This window comes from Eubalaena glacialis, chromosome 2, assembly GCF_028564815.1.
Source record: "Eubalaena glacialis isolate mEubGla1 chromosome 2, mEubGla1.1.hap2.+ XY, whole genome shotgun sequence".
Taxonomy (NCBI): Eukaryota; Metazoa; Chordata; class Mammalia; order Artiodactyla; family Balaenidae; genus Eubalaena; species Eubalaena glacialis.
Window position 1 is genome coordinate 119,613,765 of NC_083717.1, and position 23,423 is coordinate 119,637,187.

General features: G+C 41.0%; 3 gene segments (V, D, J or C); all 3 read left to right on the forward strand.

Moving 5' to 3' along the window:
• Positions 1-23,423, forward strand: part of LOC133084268 (T cell receptor alpha chain MC.7.G5-like) — a 610,392-nt gene that overhangs the window by 35,596 nt on the left and 551,373 nt on the right.
• On the forward strand, positions 3,132-3,786 carry LOC133084262 (T cell receptor alpha variable 12-2-like). The segment is given in 2 exon segments: positions 3,132-3,191; positions 3,405-3,786. Coding segments are annotated over 2 exon segments (411 nt in total).
• On the forward strand, positions 15,062-15,772 carry LOC133084263 (T cell receptor alpha variable 12-2-like). The segment is given in 2 exon segments: positions 15,062-15,134; positions 15,348-15,772. Coding segments are annotated over 2 exon segments (411 nt in total).

A 23,423-nucleotide genomic window follows, 5' to 3' on the forward strand; every position in this document is an offset into this window, starting at 1 on the left:
GTCCCCTGCACTGGCAGGCGGATTCTTAACAGCTGCACCACCAGGGAAGTCTCCCATCCAGTTTTGAATTCATTGTTAAGCTTAATTAGTCATCATTACCTCACTTTGGTTAAGCTATATGAGCAGTGTCATTCGTGAGGCATAATTCAGGATGCTCAGACATTAGAAGCATATATGTTTGTACCAGTCGTATTGAAACAAGTTTGTGCTGATTTATAGGTTTGTACACATACAGGGATGGGAATCCATGTTGAGCAGCTTCCATTGATGGTGTCAAGCACAACAGAATAGTCCAGGACAAGCCGTATTCATATGAGTTTTTCTGTTTTCACAGACCATGTGGTTGTTCTGATAGGCTGCAGTGCTGGGTCTAGCATACAAAGATGGCATTAATGCCCCTCCCTGCCACAAACACAAACCGTCCAGGGTCTACGTTTCTCCCTTCCTTGGTACCAGGGCTGTTGCTCTTTTTCCACCACCACAAAACTGGTGTGACCATTGTAGTCACTATAACTTTGTCATGTTTTCTAGTCATTTCCTAATCACACTCAAAACTTTTGTATAGGAGGATAAAGAACAAGAAGGACAAGGGCATTTTAATGCCATTTACAGAGACCAATTATATTCCCCACCTTGGGCCTGCTGGGCCACTGTAAGCAATTCTTAGAGCAGTGTACTCACATAAATGGTAGTTATCTTCATGATCTAGGACCGCATTTATCCAATGATCAATCATGATCATGGATAATCATTTATCCATGATCTAGGACCAGCCATTTATTCTAGATGGCTGTACAAGAAGGAAATTTTAATGCCATTTTGATGGGTTACTACCAGTAAGGTGTACTAACCAAGCTGGTCAGAGGTTCGCCCTTCAGGGAAAGAAAGAAGCATTATGCTTTCCACTTCTGGCAAGTTGGAGTAGGTGTATTTTTTTCTACTCAACCTGTTAAGTACAGCTAAAACCCTGGACCACATGTAAAAACAAAACGTAAGAATTTGGAGAGAAGAAGCTAGGCTAGGTAGGAACTTGGGGCCTGAGGAATGATAGAGCAGTGAGTTCCCTGAGTTTTCTTTTGCCTCATATAACCCAAGTGAGTCCTGGAGAAGCCAGGAACCTGGAAATGCCAACAGGTGCAGACAAAAAAGTCCATGAAAAGTCTTCTCTCTAGCCAAAGGACCAGGAAGAGGACAGCCTAGAAAGATATAAAACTTTAAGACATTAATCAGCACACTCTGGCCAAACACCACAGAAAGGTCTGCAGCAACCAAGCAAATATTTAAGGAAATGGTAACCGAAACCTGGTAGGGAAGCTTTGTGGTATTTTAACTTAACGCTTGTTCCATCTTCTAATCACTGGATCCATGATAGTTTTTAGATGGCTGCCTGAGTTCCCAGTGTGGGTTCCTGGTGGTGGAGGGAGCAGAGCCCTTTGTCATCGAAGAATAAAACTTGATTGCTTTGACCTGTTGGGGGGCTCGTGAAGGACTAAGGCAAAGGGTTTGCCTATATTTCCCATAACTCAGAACTCTCTCAGGGCAGAGATGTTGTTACACAGAGAATATTTTCTAAGAAAAAATTCACTAGAGGGATTCAACAGTAGATTTGAATGGGCAGGAGAAAGAACTTGAAGATAGGTCAATTGAAATTATCCAGTCAGAGAGCAGAAAGAAAGAAGAATGAAGAAAAATGAACAGAGCCTCAGAGACCTGTGGGACATTGTCAAATTTACTGACATAAGTGTAATAGGATTCCAGGATGAGGAGAAAGTGAGAAACGGCTGTGTGATTTCTGTCCAAGGCAATGTTCTCGTAGAGAAAAGGATTTCATTATTAGCATCTTCTCCCTCATCCTACTTCCTACACAGTTGTCGGTGGGAATGGGAAGGACATGACCAGTCCATCTTTGATGGATACTGTTTACCTGGCTGTCAAGCAGAAACGGACCTGCTGCATTGCTGGTCTCTAGCCACCAGCTTCTACAAGGACATGAGGCAGGTGGTGAAACAAGGAACAGTAGTTGTCTGTGCTTGTTTCTCTGTTAGACCCAATTACGCTTCTTGCACAGATCGTCCTCTGATAAATCTGGTTTTCTGGTTAAGGTAGGATGGAAAGACAGAGAGAGGGATACCAGACTCATAACTTTGGAGATTAATTCCTAGATGCCAGTGCTGTGTACAAGAAGAGGAAATAAGAAGAATTAGACACATGAACAGGTGCATCGGGTTTTATTTACACTGTAGGCACTGAAAGCAGGTCCATCTACTACTTCCAGCCCAAGTAAGCACTGTTTCCACACAGATGTGCCATTGGTGCAAAACAGAATGAAGAATCCCGATCTCTTCTAGTCCTTGACCTTGTTAAAAATATGCCCAGGTTGTGAGATGGAAACATGTTTCATCAGTCAGATTTTAAGCCATTGTGTCTTCAAAGGATTCTTTTGAGTTAGAATAGATTTCTTTACAAATTGGAGGTGGAGAAATGAGAAAGGAGCTGTCTGGCCTGATGTGGAGAACAGCTACACAATATTAAATTCTCCTTGAATCACAAGAGCCTCACCCAGACTTCTATCAGATCATAGAATACTTCAGGACTGGTTTTTTAGTGTGAGGGATTGGTCATTTGATATAACTGCTTTTGCTCACACAAGCATTGGCATTTGATGTAAAACACATACACATCCACATCAAGCTCTCCCCACACACATTGACTTGGACCATATGCTTCTCAAATTTTTAATTTAACTAAAGTGGCAGATTTTTACTTTCATCAGTTCACATAATAAGGGTCTATGTTTTGAATATTTCTTTGATCACTGTCTTGAGTCCACAAGATGGCAGTGTCTTCTCAGAGACTCTGAGGAATGCTCTCATGTATTCCTCCGTGTGTGTGTGTGTGAGTGTGTGTGTGTGAGAGAGAGAGAGAGAGAGAGAGAGAGAGGGAGAGAGAGAGAGAGGTATATGAGAGGAGGAGCTCGGTGGTGTAGCAGGGGTGGTGAAAAGGATCTCTTGTTTTCATTGGTAGAACAGATTCTTTTTATGATTTCTAAGGCAGAAGAATTAGAAATGTCTGAGTTCGACTCATTTTTTTTTTTTTAGGGTTTAAAATTTGAATCCTCAGTGAACCAGGGGAGGAAAGAATGATGAAATCCTCAAGAGTTTTACTGGTGATCCTGTGGCTTCAATTAACGTGTGAGTTTGGGGCATTTCTAGGGGAACATAAAGTAAAGTATTTGGAGTCATTCCCTATTGTAGGCCCATGGATAGAAACATGAATGTTATTTCCCTTAAATAAGGGAAGGTAGAGGTGGGAGGCCTGTGAAAAGATAACTTACATTCTGCAGAGGAAGCATGCATTACCCAGCCAATCTTCTTCGACTGACCATTCGTTGTGTCTTTGCACAGGGATGAGGAGCCAACAGAAGAGAGTGGAGCAGAGCCCTGCATCTCTGCATGTTGCAGAGGGAGCCATCGCCTCTCTCAACTGCACTTATACTGACAGCACTTCTGATTACTTCTCATGGTACAGACAGTACCCCAGCAAAGGCCCTGAGATGCTCCTGCACGGATACATGAATAGTGACAAAGAGGAAGGAAGATATACAGCCCAGGTCAATAAAGCCAACCAGTACGTCTCCCTGCTCATCAGAGACTCCCAGCCCAGCGACTCAGCCACCTACCTTTGTGCAGTGAGCACACAGTGCTCCCCAGGCACCTGCAGTCGGCACCCAAACCTGATGGGGCCCCAGCAATGCCTGATGTAGAGCTTAGGCTGCAGGGCACAGCAATTCTGTTTGCTTTCTAGATGAAAATGAGAATTAAGAGTTACCAGGGGGAAATATTTTTATAGTGCTGAAAATAACTGACCCTGAAGGGAAATTAAAGACACAATTTGGTCTGAATGACTGTTTGAACTATTTTCCAGTCTTCTCTTTGTACTCTAGTTTTATAGCACAAATTTACTCAATGGGGTTGGTATTATGATGCTCTTATATATGACAACAGTATTTTAATATGATAACTGAGATATCCCCTCACTGTCTTAGTCCCCCTTGCTCTTTCCCCATGTAGTTATTCAAGGTGTTTGATATTCATTACTCTAAACAAGTATGGAAAAACAGAAATGCCAAAGAAAGGAGTCTTAAGCAACTACTTTAAAAAAGTTGTAAGTCATGAGTTATTTTCATTACAGATCCCCCACCCCATCTCCCCCCTCAACTGCTACCCCACTGGTGGATTAGATAAGGATACATTTGATGAGTGGATGGAAGGACTAGAGTCAGAAAGTGAGAACTGGTTGAAACAAAAAGCCTAGGCTGTTGCACGGCCTCCGATCAGAGAAGGCTTATGCTACCATTTTTGAGTAAGGCTGAGTAGAACTCAAAGTTCCTGGCCTGAGGCTTGGAGGAGAGTGCATTGGTTCCTATGTACTTGAGTATGGCTGGAGATGGTAGAATTAGCTACAGCCATAGAATGTCCCATACCTGCAGCAGGGCATGGGAGCACAGAATGACTTCAGATTTCCTGAGAAGGATCTCTGAGTAGCATCTGCAATAAAAAATTCTAGACACCAAGGAGCTTTGTTATGGGGATTAAAGACCTACATGGATCAATTGTCAAAGAGCATATGGTACTGAGGATGTTTTAGAAAATGTTGGTGAGGGGAGTTGAGAATACCAACAAGGATATGAATATTCCCCCTCTCCTGACTCACTTGCACTGTGGAATTGTCCTATAACTTACGCCCAAGTCCAGGAAAAATGTTTGTGTCCTGATGGAAATTCAGCCTTATAATAAATCTAAAGTTGAATTAGAGGGAAAAAATTAAAAGTCACACTCACTGTAAAGCTGAAGCTGTGGTCTGTTAGACATGACTTTGTTTATGTAGTCCAAAGAGTGGGACAACTTGGAAATGAGCAATTAAGATTTTTATTCGGTTTTGTTCACATAGTCCCTGACTAAAATGGTGTGATCCAATCAGAATTTGCTTCAAATTCTCATCCTGCAGACTTATGACATACAAATATTTCCAAATCGTGGAAAAAGCATTTGAAAGGCAGTGAGAAACGGCATGAAGTTGTGCTGGAAGCAAGATGGTCAAATTCTCATCCCGCTTTTCTTGTGTGCCTTCTGGTGCCACTGGAAAGAACCTAGTTTCAGGTGCTGGTTTGAATATCTTTTGTTACTAATGAGCCATTTGATTTTAGGCTATACTATTATACGTATTTCAGGATTGGTTTAGGATTAAAGGAGGTAGCATATTGTCTTGAGTTCCTTAAAAGCAAAGCCTAAATTGGGGTTTCCTGTATCCATAATTTTTTGAGAAAAGCAAGTTAAGATGGAAGGGAAAAGGCTAGGCATGGATGTGGCTCAGCTGGACTCTTGATCCAGCCTGACCTCATGGGGATCTCTGGAGCATGAAAAGCATGAAAAGCACCACAGAATAGATCCCTCCCACCGTGAATCAAGGGGGCCAGACAGCTGACCTCTGTACCCCAGAATAAAGCAGTCATTTGAGCAGGGGTATACCCTACTGGAGAATGGTGACCTTTATTGGCATAGATCAGTTTTCTGGGGAAGAGGGCAAGTGTGAGCCAAGTGTAGCCAACACTTGCAACAGCTGGGGACCGGGTACACTGGCCTGGAAAAGGGGATCTAGGCTGGGCACCAGCAATGTCTACAACTAACATGGAACTCTCTTATCACATGGTTTGCATTCAGATAGACTTTATAATTATTGTATTTAAAATGTTAATTTCTTTCTACATTTAATGAGGTTTAAAAAGCTGGTCTTACAAAGCTGGAAGAATTGAAATAATGTAGGGTAAACCACTTAAGAGAAAAAAAAATCAAAATAAATATGAAAATTATTATTCAAATCCAAGACTCAAGATTTTTTGAGAGTAGTGACCAAGACACCAGCATATTATTCTCTTAGTTCCTTTGGTCATTCTCGAAATACTACATTCCCATGCTAGACCATAGAGCATGACATTCTGCCATAACTTTGGTCCAGGTATAAGGGACTCTGATGATTCACAGTTGAAGACTCTGGGCTTCCAGGAATGGAAAGAGATACCATATCTATACTTATAAATGACTAGTGTTACTTTGTTCTTGGTTCATATTTAAGAATGAAGGGCTGGGTAGCAGGATGGACTCCATATTTCATTGTGTCCATGTTCTCCACAAGGTTTCTTCCTGAATGGGATGCTTGACCAGTAGTCTGGGCATGTGGACTTACCATGTTACTTGGCAGGCTTCTTTTTAGGATGACTGAGCAGAGAACTGGTTATTAACTTGTTCCTTCCCCTCCTCCTGCACCTAATATCAATTTGAAGGCGGCTTAACTCTGTCAACTACTCACAGGAAATATGAGCATTCCAGGTGTTTTACTTCAACTTTAGTGAACATCAAATGCCCATGTACAGGCTGGCCTACTATGCGTCTCACGTATAAGCACAGCCGCAGGATGGAGGGCACAGAGGGAGACTAGTATAGCTATTCCACGTATTGACCTTCAATTTGTCCCCATGTTCTGTCCCTCCTGCCCTACATCATACCTATTCTCTTTCTCAGTCCAGAATCTCTACAGGTTCCTGAGGAGTAAGTTTCCTTCACTTGCATTTCCAATAAAATCTTCTCTTAGTTCATTCTAGGCAGTGTTTTCTCCCTCTCTGTCTCACCCATCAGTATGCTCACATCTACTTTCTATCTTAAGGGAACTGTTGATATTTTTCACCTTTTTATTATTTTCACATTATGGATTTAGCATTATCCTGTTTATACTTGTAAATTTTATCTCAGGGGGACCTTTTTTTTTTTTTAACTTTTTATTTTTGGCTGTGTTGGGTGTTCGTTTCCGTGCAAGGGCTTTCTCCAGTTGCCGCGAGCGTGGGCCACTGTTCATCGCGGTACGCGGGCCTCTCACTGTCGTGGCCTCTCACGTTGCGGACACAGGCTCCAGACGCGCAGGCTCAGTAGTTGTGGCTCACGGGCCTAGCCGCTGCGCGGCATGTGGGATCTTCCCGGACCGGGGCACGAACCCGTGTCCCCTGCATTGGCAGGCGGATTCCTAACCACTGCGCCACCAGGGAAGCCCTCAGTGGGAACTTAGATAAGAAGGGAGGCGAGTACATATGCTTGGTCAGATATTTTGAATCATTTAAAGTTTCAAACTGACCATATGATTTGGTCTTACATGTGAAAGAAAATCTATCGACAGGGTCAAGAAGTGAATAGAAGCACAAGGGAGAACTGATTTCAAGCTGGTACAAGTGAATGGAGTATTCAGAAAGGAGGAAGTTGTTCTGACCTTGTGAAAAGGATCCCAGCTGGCCAGATTCTCATTTCACCGGAGAATTCACTTCTTAATTATTTCAATTTGAGGTTTCAGTGGTCTCTGTGTTAAAATAAGTTGGGTAGGGAAGTCTTTTCCCTTCAGAGTTTCATCTTACTATTAGACCACAGAGGGAATGTCCCTTGACTGACAGATCTTGTCTCCTACCTGCATGGGATGCTGCTTGCTTCGCTACCTTGAGTGTCACTGTCAATCTACTCTCTTCAATTATTTGAAAGGACTCTAATGTCCTTCTTGTTTGTTTTCTTTATCTTATAGACATTATGCACAGAAAAATAACAATACCTTGCTTCTTGTATAATTTAATGTAAATTGTAAGAAGAATCCACACAAGCTTTATGGAGCAGGGTTCGGATATAAGATGATTATCCTGAGCTACAGTGTCAATAACTCGATTCATACACAACAGCTCATTTAGCAGGGTTTTGCACTGACAGGAGAGAAAAGAATCTTTCTAGGTTTTCCTTGAGGAGGAACGTTTTTAGTTATTCAATTTTTCTAACTTGTACATGGTAGATGCTCAAGGATTTTGTATAAGTAGAAAGGAAAGAGAAAAATCTAGGAGATAAACAGTAGGTGTAGGTCTCTCTCCACATTACCTCTTCAGAGATTAGGAGGCTGTGTGAGTGTGTGCCCTGGGGCATGGATCTAATTTCTGATTAGCTGAGGAGCCTCTCAGTTTCCTGTGACAGCAGACATGTGAATATGCACTCAGATAAACAAGTTGTTTGGCCTGGTAGTGTCTGAGGGCTCTCAGACTCCAACCTGAGTCCTCATGAGCCTGGTGAATGGAAAAATGGAGAAGTCCTTGGGAGTTTCATGCCTGGTTCTCTTTTGGTAGCTGTGCTGAGTTGGCGGGCTTTGAAGATAGGAATAAAAAGAGCAGATCCTACTAATCTGTATAAATCTGAAAGTTATAGAAGGGTGGTTAGAGTTACCAGGCTCACCTGGGTGGATTGCGGAAAGGAAATTCTTTCAAAAAAGAATCAGCCATGAATAAATCTCCTTTGTCTGTGGTTCTCTGTTTCAACAGGCGTGAGCAGCCCATATACATTGGACCAGAGTCCTTCATTCCTGTGTATCCAGGGGAGAGCACATGCTGTTCTCAGTTGTACTTCTCAAAGGAAAACAGTTTTCAACTTCCATTGGTTCAGGCAGAAGCCTGAGGAAGGACTTGTATCTTTGACTTTAATTCAATCAAGCCAGAAAGAGCAGGCAGACTAGAATTTTAAAGAACTGCTTGGAAAAGAAAAGTTTTACAGTGTTTTGCATCTCTCAGCCTCCCACCCTGGAGCTTCAGCCACCTACTTTTGTGCTTTGCCGCAGTGCTCTCCTAGCGCCTGCAGCCTGTCCCACAGCTGGCAGCTGGGCCTCTTGACGGGGTTCTAGCCTTAAGGGTGGGGTGAAGGTGTTTTCTTTATCTACAGAGGGAATTTTCTTAAAATCTCTGTCTCCAAACAGAAATTAAGGATAATATACCACTCCTTTATGTGATGAAACTGAATTTATATTGAACTAAATTTCCTTTTGTTAGTATTATCGTTACTATTTCCTTCTGTTACTATTATTGTTACTATTTTGTTACTATTCATTCCTCAGTGCAGACTGTGCTCATCTTGGGCCTGTTAGCCCGGATTCCTTCCACTGTCTAGCCTTCAGGTCAGAGGGCAGAGCCCTGTGTGCCCAGGCTCCCAGTCCAGGAAGCAAGTTTTCACCATGTTGTACCCTCACCAGTAGTGTCTTGCTCATTGGTTTACGGTCTTCATGATATTTGCTGTATCTGTGTACCACTTATACCACTAGTTACTAATTTAATATTAAGTAGGTTTTTATATTAAATAGATGTTAAGAATGACTACGCGAAAAAGTTATCCTTGTTTGAATGCATACTGTGTGTGAAACCATATATTTGATGTCTATTACAAATTAAAATAACACCACGTAGGTAACAATTAAAATTTTCATCTGTGTACTGCCTACCATGACCTCCTGCATCAATCACACTTTAAGAATTACTGATTCAGCCCATGCCCTTCATTTAATAGGCGAAAAGAATTTGGATGAGCAGGATTTGAATGGCTTACTTAAAGCATGATTTAGAGCAAAATGGAAGCTGGGAGCAGAACCCAGACACTCTGACCTCTCGTCAATTGCTTCTTCCAATAAAGATGCAAAATAGGATCCAGAGTTGGAAGGAAAGAGTCTTGTATTTTAAATTTAAGTTAAATTAAAATTTTATTAGTTAATCATACATATTAATTTTAAATAAAGTAGAAGATATAAAGAAGCTTAAAATAGAATGTTCCCATTACTTCATGACCTAAAAATTATAACTATTGCTAGTTTTCAAACTTTTTAGTGCACATATTATACAGCTAAATTTTCCATGTAAGGGGATTATAATGTACTTGGTATTTATTTATTTATTTATTTATTTATTTATTTTTTCTTGGTATTTATTAACATATTTGTTTTTCTCAACATGTATTGTAGATGTTGTCATAACAGGAAACATATTTTAAGGGCATAATTTTAACTGATTGCCTAGTTTCCATTGTTTAGATGTACTTCTAGAAATGAATCACTTTTTAGTATTTTTTCCAATTATCCAATATTATAGACAATATTTTTATGAACATCATTAAAGCTGTAGTTTCAATGGAAGGGAAATTGCTTGGTTAAGGGAAAACACATGACACTGAATGTCTGGTTTCCATGAAGAAATTTTTCACCAAGCCATGGCTTCAACTGCAACTTGAGGCTGCTGATTTTCCAATACTATACCAAGTATGGATATGATTATTATAAATTTGTTTCTATTTTACTAAGTGAAAACTTTCACAGTGTTTTAATTTTCTTTTATGTTAACCTGTAAGGTTTTTGTCATTACACATTTTGTCATTAAAAAAATAAATAAAATAAGATTAGAAAACACAGAACAAGAACTCATATCCTTTCATAAAATAAGATAATATTAAACAAAGTTTGAAAAACACTGTTCTGATCCATGTTACCTTCTAGGTGGTCTCTTTTCTCTCCAGGCAATGTGTTACCCACAGTTTTGATATTCAACATGCGGACCAGCAATATTGGAACTTGTGCAGAATCCCAGGCTCTATTCCAGACTCCCTGAGTTTGAATCTTCATTTTAACAAATCCCCAGGTGATTCAATCACTTCGAAGTTTGAGAAGCACTAATCTAACTGGTAGTAAGAGTGATTTTTTAAAGTGTAAATCAAAAGTTGTTGCTACTTGCCTAAATGCTGCAGTGGATTTCTAATGCTCCTAGAGTAAAATACAAACTCTTGGCTGTGATACACAAGGTCCTACATCATTTGAATCTCACCTGACCCTTCAATCTCAGCTCTCAACTCTCTTTGCCTGACTCTGTGCTGCCACAACACTGATCTTTCAATTTTCTAAACTTGTCGTGTCCTGTCCCACATTGGGTCTTAGTCTTTCATGCATCCGCAATTTTCTTCCCCCTAATCTTGGTGAGCCTGACTCATTTTCATCCTTCAGGTCTCAGCTCTGATATCACTACTGTAGAGAAACGTATCTGACTTCTGCTGATCTTCCTGACTAATGCAGCCATCCGTAAACCTCTTCTTAATTCTATCACAACACCCTGGTCATTTCCTTTATGGTAGTAACCATAATGTGCAGTTATATTGTTGACACTTACATGTCAATGTGTTCATTGCTTATAACTCCAATTAGAGTAGAAGTTCTGTGAGGTCAGTGAGGTTGTTTGTTTTGCTCATGGCTTTACCTTTAGTGCCTAGAATAGTGACTGGCCCATAGTAGTCAGTTGAGAAATAGCTACTGAATAAATGTTGCTTGCCCTTCTCTGTTTTTTTACCTTTTTCCTTCTTGTCATTCCCACCCTTGTAACTCTCAACTCTGTGTATGTTCTCCTTGCTTGGTGTGTGGTACAATTCAGTTCTCTCTGGCCCTTACCTGCAGACTCAGATTCTGGCCTTCTTTGGCTCAGTGGGCTCTGTTAAATAATTAGATCCACTCAGGGTCTCAGCCTGTCCTCAATCAACAAACCTCACTTTGTCAGGTGTAATCTCAATGAACCGGGTCAACTTGAAGGCTAGTAACCCCACAGTGAAATATCTAAGAGAAACAATAAGACATGTCCAAAAGACTTTGGAAAATATAAAAGGAACTTCAAGTCAAATAATTATGAGCACATGTCAAAGTTTGATTTCAAATTACTGTGAAAGAAAGTCTCCTTAGGGTACATATTCAAATAATTGGCCTTAGTAGAAACGTTTTATAGGAGAGTAGTTTTTTTAAAAATAAATTTTATTTATTTATTTATGGCTGCATTGGGTCTTCACTGCTGCGCGCGGGCTTTCTCTAGTTGAGGTGAGTGGGGGTTACTCTTCATTGTGTTGGGTGGACTTCTCACTGCGTGGCCTCTCTTGTTGCAATGCATGGGCTCTCGGCGCGCGGGCTTTGGTAGTTGCAGCAGGCGGGCTCAGTAGTTGTGGCTCACAGGCTCTAGAGCGCAGGCTCAGTAGTCGTGGCTCGTGGGCTTAGTTGCTCCGTGGCATGTGGGATCTTCCCGGAACAGGGCTCGAATCTGTGTCCCCTGCATTGGCAAGCGGATTCTTAACAGCTGCGCCACCAGGGAAGTCTCCGATCCAGTTTTGAATTCATTGTTAAGCTTAATTAGAATCATCATTACTTCACTTTGGTTAAGTTATATGAGCAGTGTCATTCGTGAGGCATAATTCAGGATGCTCAGACATTAGAAGCATATATGTTTATACCAGTCGTACTGAAACAAGGTTGTGCTGATTTATAGGTTTGTACACATACAGGGATGGGAATCCATGTTGAGCAGCTTCCATTGATGGTGTCAAGCACAGCAGAATAGTCCAGGACAAGCCGTATTCATATGAGTTTTTCTGTTTTCACAGACCATGTGGTTGTTCTGATAGGCTGCAGTGCTGGGTCTAGCATACAAAGATGGAATTAATCTCCCTCCCTGCCACAAAGACAAACCTACCAGGGTCTACGTTTCTCCCTTCCTTGGTACCAGGGCTGTTGCTCTTTTTCCACCACCACAAAACTGGTGTGACCATTCTAGCCCCTATAACTTTGTCATTTTTTCTAGTCATTTCCTAATCACACTCAAAACTTTTGTATAGGAGGATAAAGAACAAGAAGGACAAGGGCATTTTCATGCCCTTTACAGAGACCAATTATATTCACCACCTTGGGCCTGCTGGGCCACTGTAAGGAATTCTTAGAGCAGTGTACTCACATAAATGGTAGTTATCTCCATGATCTAGGACCACATTTATCCAATGGTCAGTCATGATCATGGATAATCATTTACCCATGATCTAGGACCAGCCATTTATTCTAGATGGCTGCTCAAGAATGAAATTTTAATGCAATTTTCTGTGGGCTACTACCAGTGAGGTGTATTAACCAAGCTGGTCAGAGGTTCGCCCTTCAGGGAAAGAAAGAAGCATTATGCTTTCCACTTCTGGCAAGTTGGAGTAGGTGTATTTTTTTCTACTCAACCTGTTAAGTACAGCTAAAACCCTGGACCACATGTAAAAACAAAATGTAACAATCTGGAGAGAAGAAGCTAGACTAGCTAGGAACTTGGGGCCTGAGGAATGATAGAGCTGTGAGTTCCCTGAGTTTTCTTTTGCCTCATATAACCCAAGTGAGTCTTGGAGAAGCCAGGAACCTGGAAATGCCAACAAGTGCAGACAAAAAAGTCCATGAAAAGTCTTCTCTCTACCCAAAGGACCAGGAAGAGGACAGCCTAGAAAGACATAAAACTTTAAGACATTAATCAGCACACTCTGGCCAAACACCACAGAAAGGTCTGCAGCAACCAAGCAAATATTTAAGGAAAAGGTTAGCGAAACCTGGTAGGGAAGCTTTGTGGTATTTTAACGTAACGCTTGCTTCTTCTTCCCATCACTGGATCCATGACAGCTTTTAGATGGCCGCCTGCATTCCCAGTGTGGGTTCCTGGTGGTGGAGGGAGCAGAGCACTTTGTCATCGAAGAATAAAACTTGATTGTTTTGACCTGTTGGGGGACTCGTGAAGGACTAAAGCAAAGGGCTTGCCTATATTTCCCATAACTCAGAACGCGCTCAGGGCAGAGAAGTTGTTACACAGAGAACATTTTCTAAGAAAAAATTCACTAGAGGGATTCAATAGTAGATTTGAATGGGCAGGAGAAAGAACTTGAAGATAGGTCAATTGAAATTATCCAGTCAGAGAGCAGAAAGAAAGAAGAATGAAGAAAAATGAACAGAGCCTCAGAGACCTGTGGGACATTGTCAAATTTACTGACATCAGTGTAATAAGATTCTAGGATGAGGAGAAAGTGAGAAATGGCTGTGTGATTTCTGTCCAAGGCAATGTTCTCGTAGAGAAAAGGATTTCATTATTAACATCTTCTCCCTCATCCTACTTCCTACACAGTAGTCGGTGGGAATGGGAAGGACATGACCAGTCCATCTTTGATGGATACTCTTTACCTGGCTGTCAAGCAGAAACGGACCTGCTGCATTGCTGGTCTCTAGCCACCAGCTTCTACAAGGACATGAGGCAGGTGGTGAAACAAGAAGGAAGAGTAGTTGTCTGTGCTTGTTTCTCTGTTAGACCCAATTATGCTTCTTGCACAAATCATCCTCTGATAATTCTGGTTTTCTGGTTAAGGTAGGATGGAAAGACAGAGAGAGGGATACCAGACCCATAACTTTGGAGATTAATTCCTAGATGCCAGTGCTGTGTACAAGAAGAGGAAATAAGAAGAATTAGATACATGAACAGGTGCATCGGGCTTTATTTACACTCTAGGCACTGAAGGCAGGTCCATCTACTACTTCCAGCCCAAGTAAGCACTGTTTCCACACAGATGTGCCATTGGTGCAAAACGGAATGAAGAAGCTCGATCTCTTCTAGTCCTTGACCTTGTTAAAAATATGCCCAGGTTGTGAGATGGAAACATGTTTCATCAGTCAGATTTTAGGCCATTGTGTCTTCAAAGGATTCTTTTGAGTTAGAATAGATTTCTTTACAAATTGGAGGTGGAGAAATGAGAAAGGAGGTGTCTGGCCTGATGTGGAGAACAGCTACACAATATTAAATTCTCCTTGAATCACAGGAGCCTCACCCAGACTTCTATCAGATCATAGAATACTTCAGGACTGGTTTTTTAGTGTGAGGGATTGGTCATTTGATATAACTGCTTTTGCTCACACAAGCATTGGCATTTGATGTAAAACACACCCGCATCCACATCACGTTCTCCCCACACACACTGACTTGGACCATATGCTTCTCAAATTTTTAATTTAACTAAAGTGGCAGATTTTTACTTTCATCAGTTCACATAATAAGGGTCTATGTTTTGAATATTTCTTTGATCACTGTCTTGAGTCCACAAGATGGCAGTGTCTTCTCAGAGACTCTGAGGAATGCTCTCATGTATTCATCCGTGTGTGTGTGTGTGTGTGTGTGTGTGAGAGAGAGAGAGAGAGAGAGAGAGAGAGAGGTATATGAGAGGAGGAGCTCGGTGGTGTAGCAGGGGTGGTGAAAAGAATCTCTTGTTTTCATTGGTAGAACAGATTCTTTTTATGATTTCTAAGGCAGAAGAATTAGAAATGTCTGAGTTCGACTCATTTTTTTTTAGGGTTTAAAATTTGAATCCTCAGTGAACCAGGGAAGGAAAGAATGATGAAATCCTCAAGAGTTTTACTGGTGATCCTGTGGCTTCAATTAACGTGTGAGTTTGGGGCATTTCTAGGGGAACATAAAGTAAAGTATTTGGAGTCATTTCCTATTGTAGGCCCATGGATAGAAACATGAATGTTATTTCCCTTAAATAAGGGAAGGTAGAGGTGGGAGGCCTGTGAAAAGATAACTTACATTCTGCAGAGGAAGCATGCATTACCCAGCCAATCTTCTTCAACTGACCATTCGTTGTGTCTTTGCACAGGGATGAGGAGCCAACAGAAGGGAGTGGAGCAGAGTCCTGCATCTCTGCATGTTCCAGAGGGAGCCATCGCCTCTCTCAACTGCACTTATACTGACAGCGCTTCTCAGTACTTCATGTGGTACAGACAGTACCCCAGCAAAGGCCCTGAGTTGCTCCTGTTTGGATACATGAATAGTGACAAAGAGGAAGGAAGATATACAGCCCAGGTCAATAAAGCCAACCAGTACGTCTCCCTGCTCATCAGAGACTCCCAGCCCAGCGACTCAGCCACCTACCTCTGTTCAGTGAGCACACAGTGCTCCCCAGGCACCTGCAGTCGGTACCCAAACCTGATGGGGCCCCAGCAATGCCTGATGTAGAGCTTAGGCTGCAGGGTACAGCAATTCTGTTTGCTTTCTAGATGAAAATGAGAATTAAGAGTTAACACAGGGAAACATTTTTATAATTTTGAAAATAATTGACTTGAAGGGAAATTAAAGACACAATTTGGTCTGAATGACTGAAATATTTTCCAGTCTTCTCTTTGTACTCTAGTTTTATAGCAAAAATTTACTCAATGGTGTTGGTATTACGATGCTCTTTTATATGACAACAGTATTTTAATATGACAACGGAGATATCCCCTCACTGTCTTAGTCCCCCTTGCTCTTTCCCCATGTAGTTATTCAAGGTGTTTGATATTCATTACCCTAAACAAGTATGGAAAAACAGAAATGCCAAAGAAAGGAGTCTTAAGCAACTACTTTAAAAAAGTTGTAAGTCATGAGTTATTTTCGTTACAGATCCCCCACCCCATCTCCCCCCTCAACTGCTACCCCACTGGTGGATTAGATAAGGATACATTTGATGAGTGGATGGAAGGACTAGAGTCAGAAAGTGAGAACTGGTTGATACAAAAAGCCTAGGCTGTTGCACGGCCTCCGATCAGAGAAGGCTTATGCTACCATTTTTGAGTAAGGCTGAGTAGAACTCAAAGTTCCTGGCTTGAGGCTTGTGGGAGAGTGTATTGGTTCCTATGTACTTGAGTATGGCTGGAGATGGTAGAATTAGCTACAGCCATAGAATATCCCATACCCGCAACAGGGCATGGGAGCACAGAATGACTTCAGATTTCCTAAGAAGGATCTCTGAGTAGCATCTGGAATAAAAAATTCTAGACACCAAGGAGCTTTGTTATGGTGATTAAAGACCTACATGGATCAATTGTCAAAGAGCATATGGTACTGAGGATGTTTTAGAAAATGTTGGTGAGGGGAGTTGAGAACACCAACAAGGATATGAATATTCCCCCTCTCCTGACTCACTTGCACTGTGGAATTGTCCTGTAACTTACGCCCAAGTCCAGGAAAAATGTTTGTGTCCTGATGGAAATTCAGCCTTATAATAAATCTAAAGTTGAATTAGAGGGGAAAAAATTAAAAGTCACACTGACTTTAAAGCTGAAGCTGTGGTCTGTTAGACATGACATTGTTTATGTAGTCCAAAGAGTGGGACAACTTGGAAATGAGGAATTAAGACTTTTATTCGGTTTTGTTCACATAGTCCCTGACTAAAATGATGCAATCCAATCAGAATTTGCTTCAAATTCTCAGCCTGCAGACTTTTGACTTCAAATATTTCCAAATCATGGGAAAAACTTTTGAAGGGCTGTGAGAAACGGCATGAAGTTGTGCTGGAAGCAAGATGGTCAAATTCTCATTCCACTTTCCTTGTGTGCCTTCTGGTGCCACTGGAAAGAACCTAGTTTCTGGTGCTGGTTTGAATATCTTTTGTTACTAATGAGCCATTTGATTTTAGGCTATACTATTATACGTATTTCAGGATTGGTTTAGGATTAAAGGAGGTAGCATATTGTCTTGAGTTCCTTAAAAGCAAAGCCTAAATTGGGGTTTCCTGTATCCATAATTTTTTGAGAAAAGCAAGTTAAGATGGAAGGGAAAAGGCTAGGCATGGATGTGGCTCAGCTGGACACTTGATCCAGCCTGACCTCATGGGGATCTCTGGAGCATGAAAAGCACCACCGAGTTGATCCCTCCCACCGTGAATCAAGGGGGCCAGACAGCTGACCTCTGTACCCCAGAATAAAGCAGTCATTTGAGCAGGGGTATACCCTACTGGAGAATGGTGACCTTTATTAGCATAGATCAGTTTTCTGGGGAAGAGGGCAAGTGTGAGCCAAGTGTAGCCAACACTTGCAACAGCTGGGGACCGGGTACACTGGCCTGGAAAAGGGGATCTAGGCTGGGCACCAGCGATGTCTACAACTAACATGGAACTCTCTTATCACATGGTTTGCATTCAGATAGACTTTATAATTATTGTATTTAAAATGTTAATTTCTTTCTACATTTAATGAGGTTTAAAAAGCTGGTCTTACAAATCTGGAAGAATTGAAATAATGTAGGGTAAACCACTTAAGAGAAAAAAAATCAAAATAAATATGAAAATTATTATTCAAATCCAAGACTCAAGATTTTTTGAGAGTAGTGACCAAGACACCAGCATATTATTCTCTTAGTTCCTTTGGTCATTCTCGCAATACTACATTCCCATACAAGACCATAGAGCATGACATTCTACCATAACTTTGGTCCAGGTATAAGGGACTCTGATGATTCACAGTTGAAGACTCTGGGCTTCCAGGAATGGAAAGAGATACCATATCTATACTTATAAATGACTAGTGTTACTTTGTTCTTGGTTCATATTTAAGAATGAAGGGCTGGGTAGCAGGATGGACTCCATATTTCATTGTGTCCGTGTTCTCCACAAGGTTTCTTCCTGAATGGGATGCTTGACCAGTAGTCTGGGCATGTGGACTTACCACGTAACATGGCAGGCTTCTTTTTAGGATGACTGAGCGAGAGCTGGTTATTAACTTGTTCCGTCCCCTCCCCTTGCACGTAATATCAGTTTGAATGTGGCTTAACTCTGTCAACTACTCACAGGAAAAATTAGCATTCCAGGTGTTTTACTTCAACTTTAGTGAACATCAAATGCCCATGTACAGGCTGGCCTACTATGCTTCTCACGTATAAGCACAGCAGCAGGATGGAGGGTACAGAGCGAGACTAGTATAGCTATTCCACATATTGACCTTCAATTTGTCCCCATGTTCTGTCCCTCCTGCCCTACATCATACCTATTCTCTTTCTCAGTCCAGAATCTCTACAGGTTCCTGAGGAGTAAGTTTCCTTCACTTGCATTTCCAATAAAATCTTCTCTTAGTTCATTCTAGGCAGTGTTTTCTCCCTCTCTGTCTCACCCATCAGTATGCTCACATCTACTTTCTATCTTAAGGGAACTGTTGATATTTTTCACCTTTTTATTATTTTCACATTATGGATTTAGCATTATCCTGTTTATACTGGTAAATTTTATCTCAGGGCGAACTTTTTTTTTTTTAATTTATTATTTTTGGCTGTGTTGGGTCTTCGTTTCCGTGCAAGGGCTTTCTCCAGTTGCCGCGAGTGTGGGCCACTCTTCATCGCGGTACGCGGGCCTCTCACTATCGCGGCCTCTCCCGTTGCGGAGCACAGGCTCCAGACGCGCAGGCTCAGTAGTTGTGGCTCACGGGCCTAGCCGCTGCGCGGCATGTGGGATCTTCCCGGACCGGGGCAGGAACCCGTGTCCCCTGCATTGGCAGGCGGATTCCTAACCACTGCGCCACCAGGGAAGCCCTCAGTGGGAACTTTGATAAGAAGGGAGGCGAGTACATATGCTTGATTAGATATTTTGAATCATTTAAAGTTTCAAACTGACCATATGATTTGGTCTTACATGTGAAAGAAAATCTATCGACAGGGTCAAGAAGTGAATAGAAGCACAAGGGAGAACTGATTTCAAGCTGGTACAAGTGAATGGAGTATTCAGAAAGGAGGAAGTTGTTCTGACCGTGTGAAAAGGACCCCAGCTGGCCAGATTCTCATTTCACCGGAGAATTCTCTTCTTAGTTATTTCAATTTGAGGTTTCAGTGGTCTCTGTGCTAAAATAAGTTGGGTAGGGAAGTCTTTTCCCTTCAGAGTTTCATCTTACTATTAGACCACAGAGGGAATGTCCCTTGATTGACAGATCTTGTCTCCTAATTGCATGGGCTGCTGCTTGCTTCGTTACTTTGAGTGTCACTGTCAATCTACTCTCTTCAATTATTTGAAAGGACCCTAATGTCCTTCTTGTTTGTTTTCTTTATCTTATAGACATTATGCACAGAAAAATACCAATACCTTGCTTCTTGCATAATTTAATGTAAATTGTAAGAAGAATCCACACAAGCTTTATGGAGCAGGGTTTGGATATAAGATGATTATCCTGAGCTACAGTGTCAATAACTCGATTCATACACAACAGCTCATTTAGCAGGTTTTTGCACTGACAGGAGAGAAAAGAATCTTTCTAGGTTTTCCTTGAGGAGGAACGTTTTTAGTTATTCAATTTGTATAACTTGTACATGGTAGATGCTCAAGGATTTTATATAAGTAGAAAGGAAAGAGAAAAATCTAGGAGATAAAGAGTAGGTGTAGGTCTCTCTCCACATTACCTCTTCAGAGATCAGGAGGCTGTGTGAGTGTGTGCCCTGGGGCGTGGATCTACTTTCTGGTTAGCTGAGGAGCCTCTCAGTTTCCTGTGACAGCAGACATGTGAATATGCACTCAGAAAAACAAGTTGTTTGGCCTGGTAGTGTCTGAGGGCTCTCAGACTCCAACCTGAGTCCTCATGAGCCTGGTGAATGGAAAAATGGAGAAGTCCTTGGGAGTTTCATGCCTGGTTCTCTTTTGGTAGCTGTGCTGAGTTGGCGGGCTTTGAAGATAGGAATAAAAAGAGCGGATCCTACTAATCTGTATAAATCTGAAAGTTATAGAAGGGTGGTTAGAGTTACCGGCTCACCTGGGTGGATTGCGAAAAGGAAATTCTTTCAAAAAAGAATCAGCCATGAATAAATCTCCTTTGTCTGTGGTTCTCTCTTTCAACAGGCGTGAGCAGCCCATATACATTGCACCAGAGTCCTTCATTCCTGTGTATCCAGCGGAGAACACATGCTGTTCTTAGTTGTACTTCTCAAAGGAAAACAGTTTTCCACTTCCATTGGTTCAGGCAGAAGCCTGGGAAAGGACTTGTATCTTTGACTTTAATTCAATCAAGCCAGAACGAGCAGGCAGACTAGAATTTTAAAGAACTGCTTGGAAAAGAGAAGTTTTACAGTGTTTTGCATCTCTCAGCCTCCCACCCTGGAGCTTCAGCCACCTACTTTTGTGCTTTGCGACAGTGCTCTCCTAGCGCCTGCAGCCTGTCCCACAGCTGGCAGCTGGGCCTCTTGACGGGGTTCTAGCCTTAAGGGTGGGGTGAAGGTGTTTTCTTTCTCTACAGAGGGAATTTTCTTAAAATCTCTGTCTCGAAACAGAAATTAAGGATAATATACCACTCCTTTATGTGATGAAACCGAATTTATATTGAATTAAATTTCCTTTTGTTACTATTGAATGTTCGTTCCTCAGTGCAGACTGTGCTCATCTTGGGCCTGTTAGCCCGGATGCCTTCCACTGTCTAGCCTTCAGGTCAGAGGGCAGAGCCCTGTGTGCCCAGGCTCCGAGTCCAGGAAGCAAGTTTTCGCCATGTTGAACCCTCACCAGTAGTGTCTTGCTCATTGGTTCACGGTCTTCATGATATTTGCTGTATCTGTGTACCACTTATACCACTATTTACTAATTTAATATTAAGTAGGTTTTTATATTAAATAGACTTTAAAAATGACTACGCAAAAAAGTTATCCTTGTTTGAATGCATACTGTGTGTGAAACCATATATTTGATGTCTATTACAAATTAAAATAACACCACGTAGGTAACAATTAAAATTTTCATCTATGTACTGCCTACCATGACCTCCTGCATCAATCACACTTTAAGAATTACTGATTCAGCCCATGGCCTTCATTTAATAGGCTAAAAGAATTTGGATGAGCAGGATTTGAATGGCCTACTTAAAGCATGACTTAGAGCAAACTGGAAGCTGGCAGCAGAACCCAGACACTCTGACCTCTCGTCAATTGCTTCTTCCAATAAAGATGCAAAATAGGATCCAGAGTTGGAAGGAAAGAGTCTTGTATTTTAAATTTAGGTTAAATTAAAATTTTATTACTTAATTATACATATTAATTTAAAATAAAGTAGAAGATACAAGCATGCTTAAAAATAGAACATTCCCATAACTTCATGACCTAAAAATTATAACTATTACTAGTTTTCAAAGTTTTTAGCTCACATATTATACAGCTAAATTTTCCATGAAAGGGGATTATAATGTACTTGGTATTTATTAACATATTTGTTTTTCTCAACATGTATTGTAGATGTTGTCATGCCAGGAAACATATTTTAAGGGCATAATTTTAACTGATTGCTTAGTTTCCAATATTTAGATGTACTTCTAGAAATGAATCACTTTTTAGTATTTTTTCCAATTATCCAATATTATAGACAATATTTTTATGAACATCATTAAAGCTGTAGTTTCAATGGAAGGGAAATTGCTTGGTTAAGGGAAAACACATGACACTGAATGTCTGGTTTCCATGAAGAAATTTTTCACCAAGCCATGGCTTCAACAGCAACATATGAGGCTGTTGATTTTCCAATACTATACCAAGTATGGATATGATGATTTTAAATTAGTTTCCATTTTACTAAATGAAAATTTTCGCAGTGTTTTAATTTTCTTTTATGTTAACCTGTAAGGTTTTTGTCATTACACATTTTGTCATTAAAAATATAAATAAAATAAGATCAGGAAACACAGCATAAGAACTCATATCCTTTCATAAAATAAGATAATATTAAACAAAGTTTGAAAAACACTGTTCTGATCCAGGATACCTTCTAGGTGGTCTCTTCTCTCCAGGCAATGTGTTACCCACAGTTTTGATATTCAACATGCGGACCAGCAATATTGGAACTTGTGCAGAATCCCAGGCTGTATTCCAGACTCACTGAGTTTCAATCTTCATTTTAACAAATCCCCAGGTGATTTAATCACTTTGAAGTTTGAGAAGCACTAATCTAACTGGTAGCAAGAGTGATTTTTGTAAGTGTAAATCAAAGGTTGTTGCTACTTGCCTAAATGCTGCAGTGGATTTCTAATGCTCCTAGAGTAAAATACAAACTCTTGGCTGTGATATACAAGGTTCTGCATCATTTAAATCTCACCTGACCCTTCAATCTCAGCTCTCAACTCTCTTTCCCTGACTCTGTGCAGCCACAACACTGATCTCCTTTCAATTTTCTAAACTTGTCGTGTCCTGTCCCACATTGGGTCTTATTCTTTCATGCATCCGCAATTTTCTTCCCCCTAATCTTGGTGAGCCTGACTCATTTTCATCCTTCAGGTCTCAGCTCTGATATCACTACTGTAGAGAAACGTATCTGACTTCTGCTGATCTTCCTGACTAATGCAGCCATCCGTAAACCTCTTCTTAATTCTGTCACAACACCCTGGTCATTTCCTTTATGGTAGTAACCATAATGTGCAGTTATATTGTTGACACTTACATGTCAATGTGTTCATTGCTTATAACTCCAATTAGAGTAGAAGTTCTGTGAGGTCAGTGAGGTTGTTTGTTTTGCTCATGGCTTTACCTTTAGTGCCTAGAATAGTGACTGGCCCATAGTAGTCAGTTGAGAAATAGCTACTGAATAAATGTTGCTTGGCCCTTCTCTGTTTTTCTCCCTTTTTCCTTCTTGTCATTCCCGCCCATGTAACTCTCAACTCTGTGTATGTTCTCATTGCTTGGTATGTGGTACAATTCAGTTCTCCCTGGCCCTTACCTGCAGACACAGATTCTGACCTTCCTTGGCTCAGTGGGCTCTGTTAAATAAATAGATCCACTCAGGGTCTCAGCCTGACCTCAATCAACTGACCTCACTTTGTCAGGTGTAATCTCAATGAGCTGGGTCAACTTGAAGGCTCGTTACCCCACAGTGAAATATCTAAGAGAAAAAATAAGACATGTCCAAAAGACTTTGGAAAATATAAAAGGAACTTCAAGTCAAATAATTATGAGCACATGTCAAAGTTTGATTCCA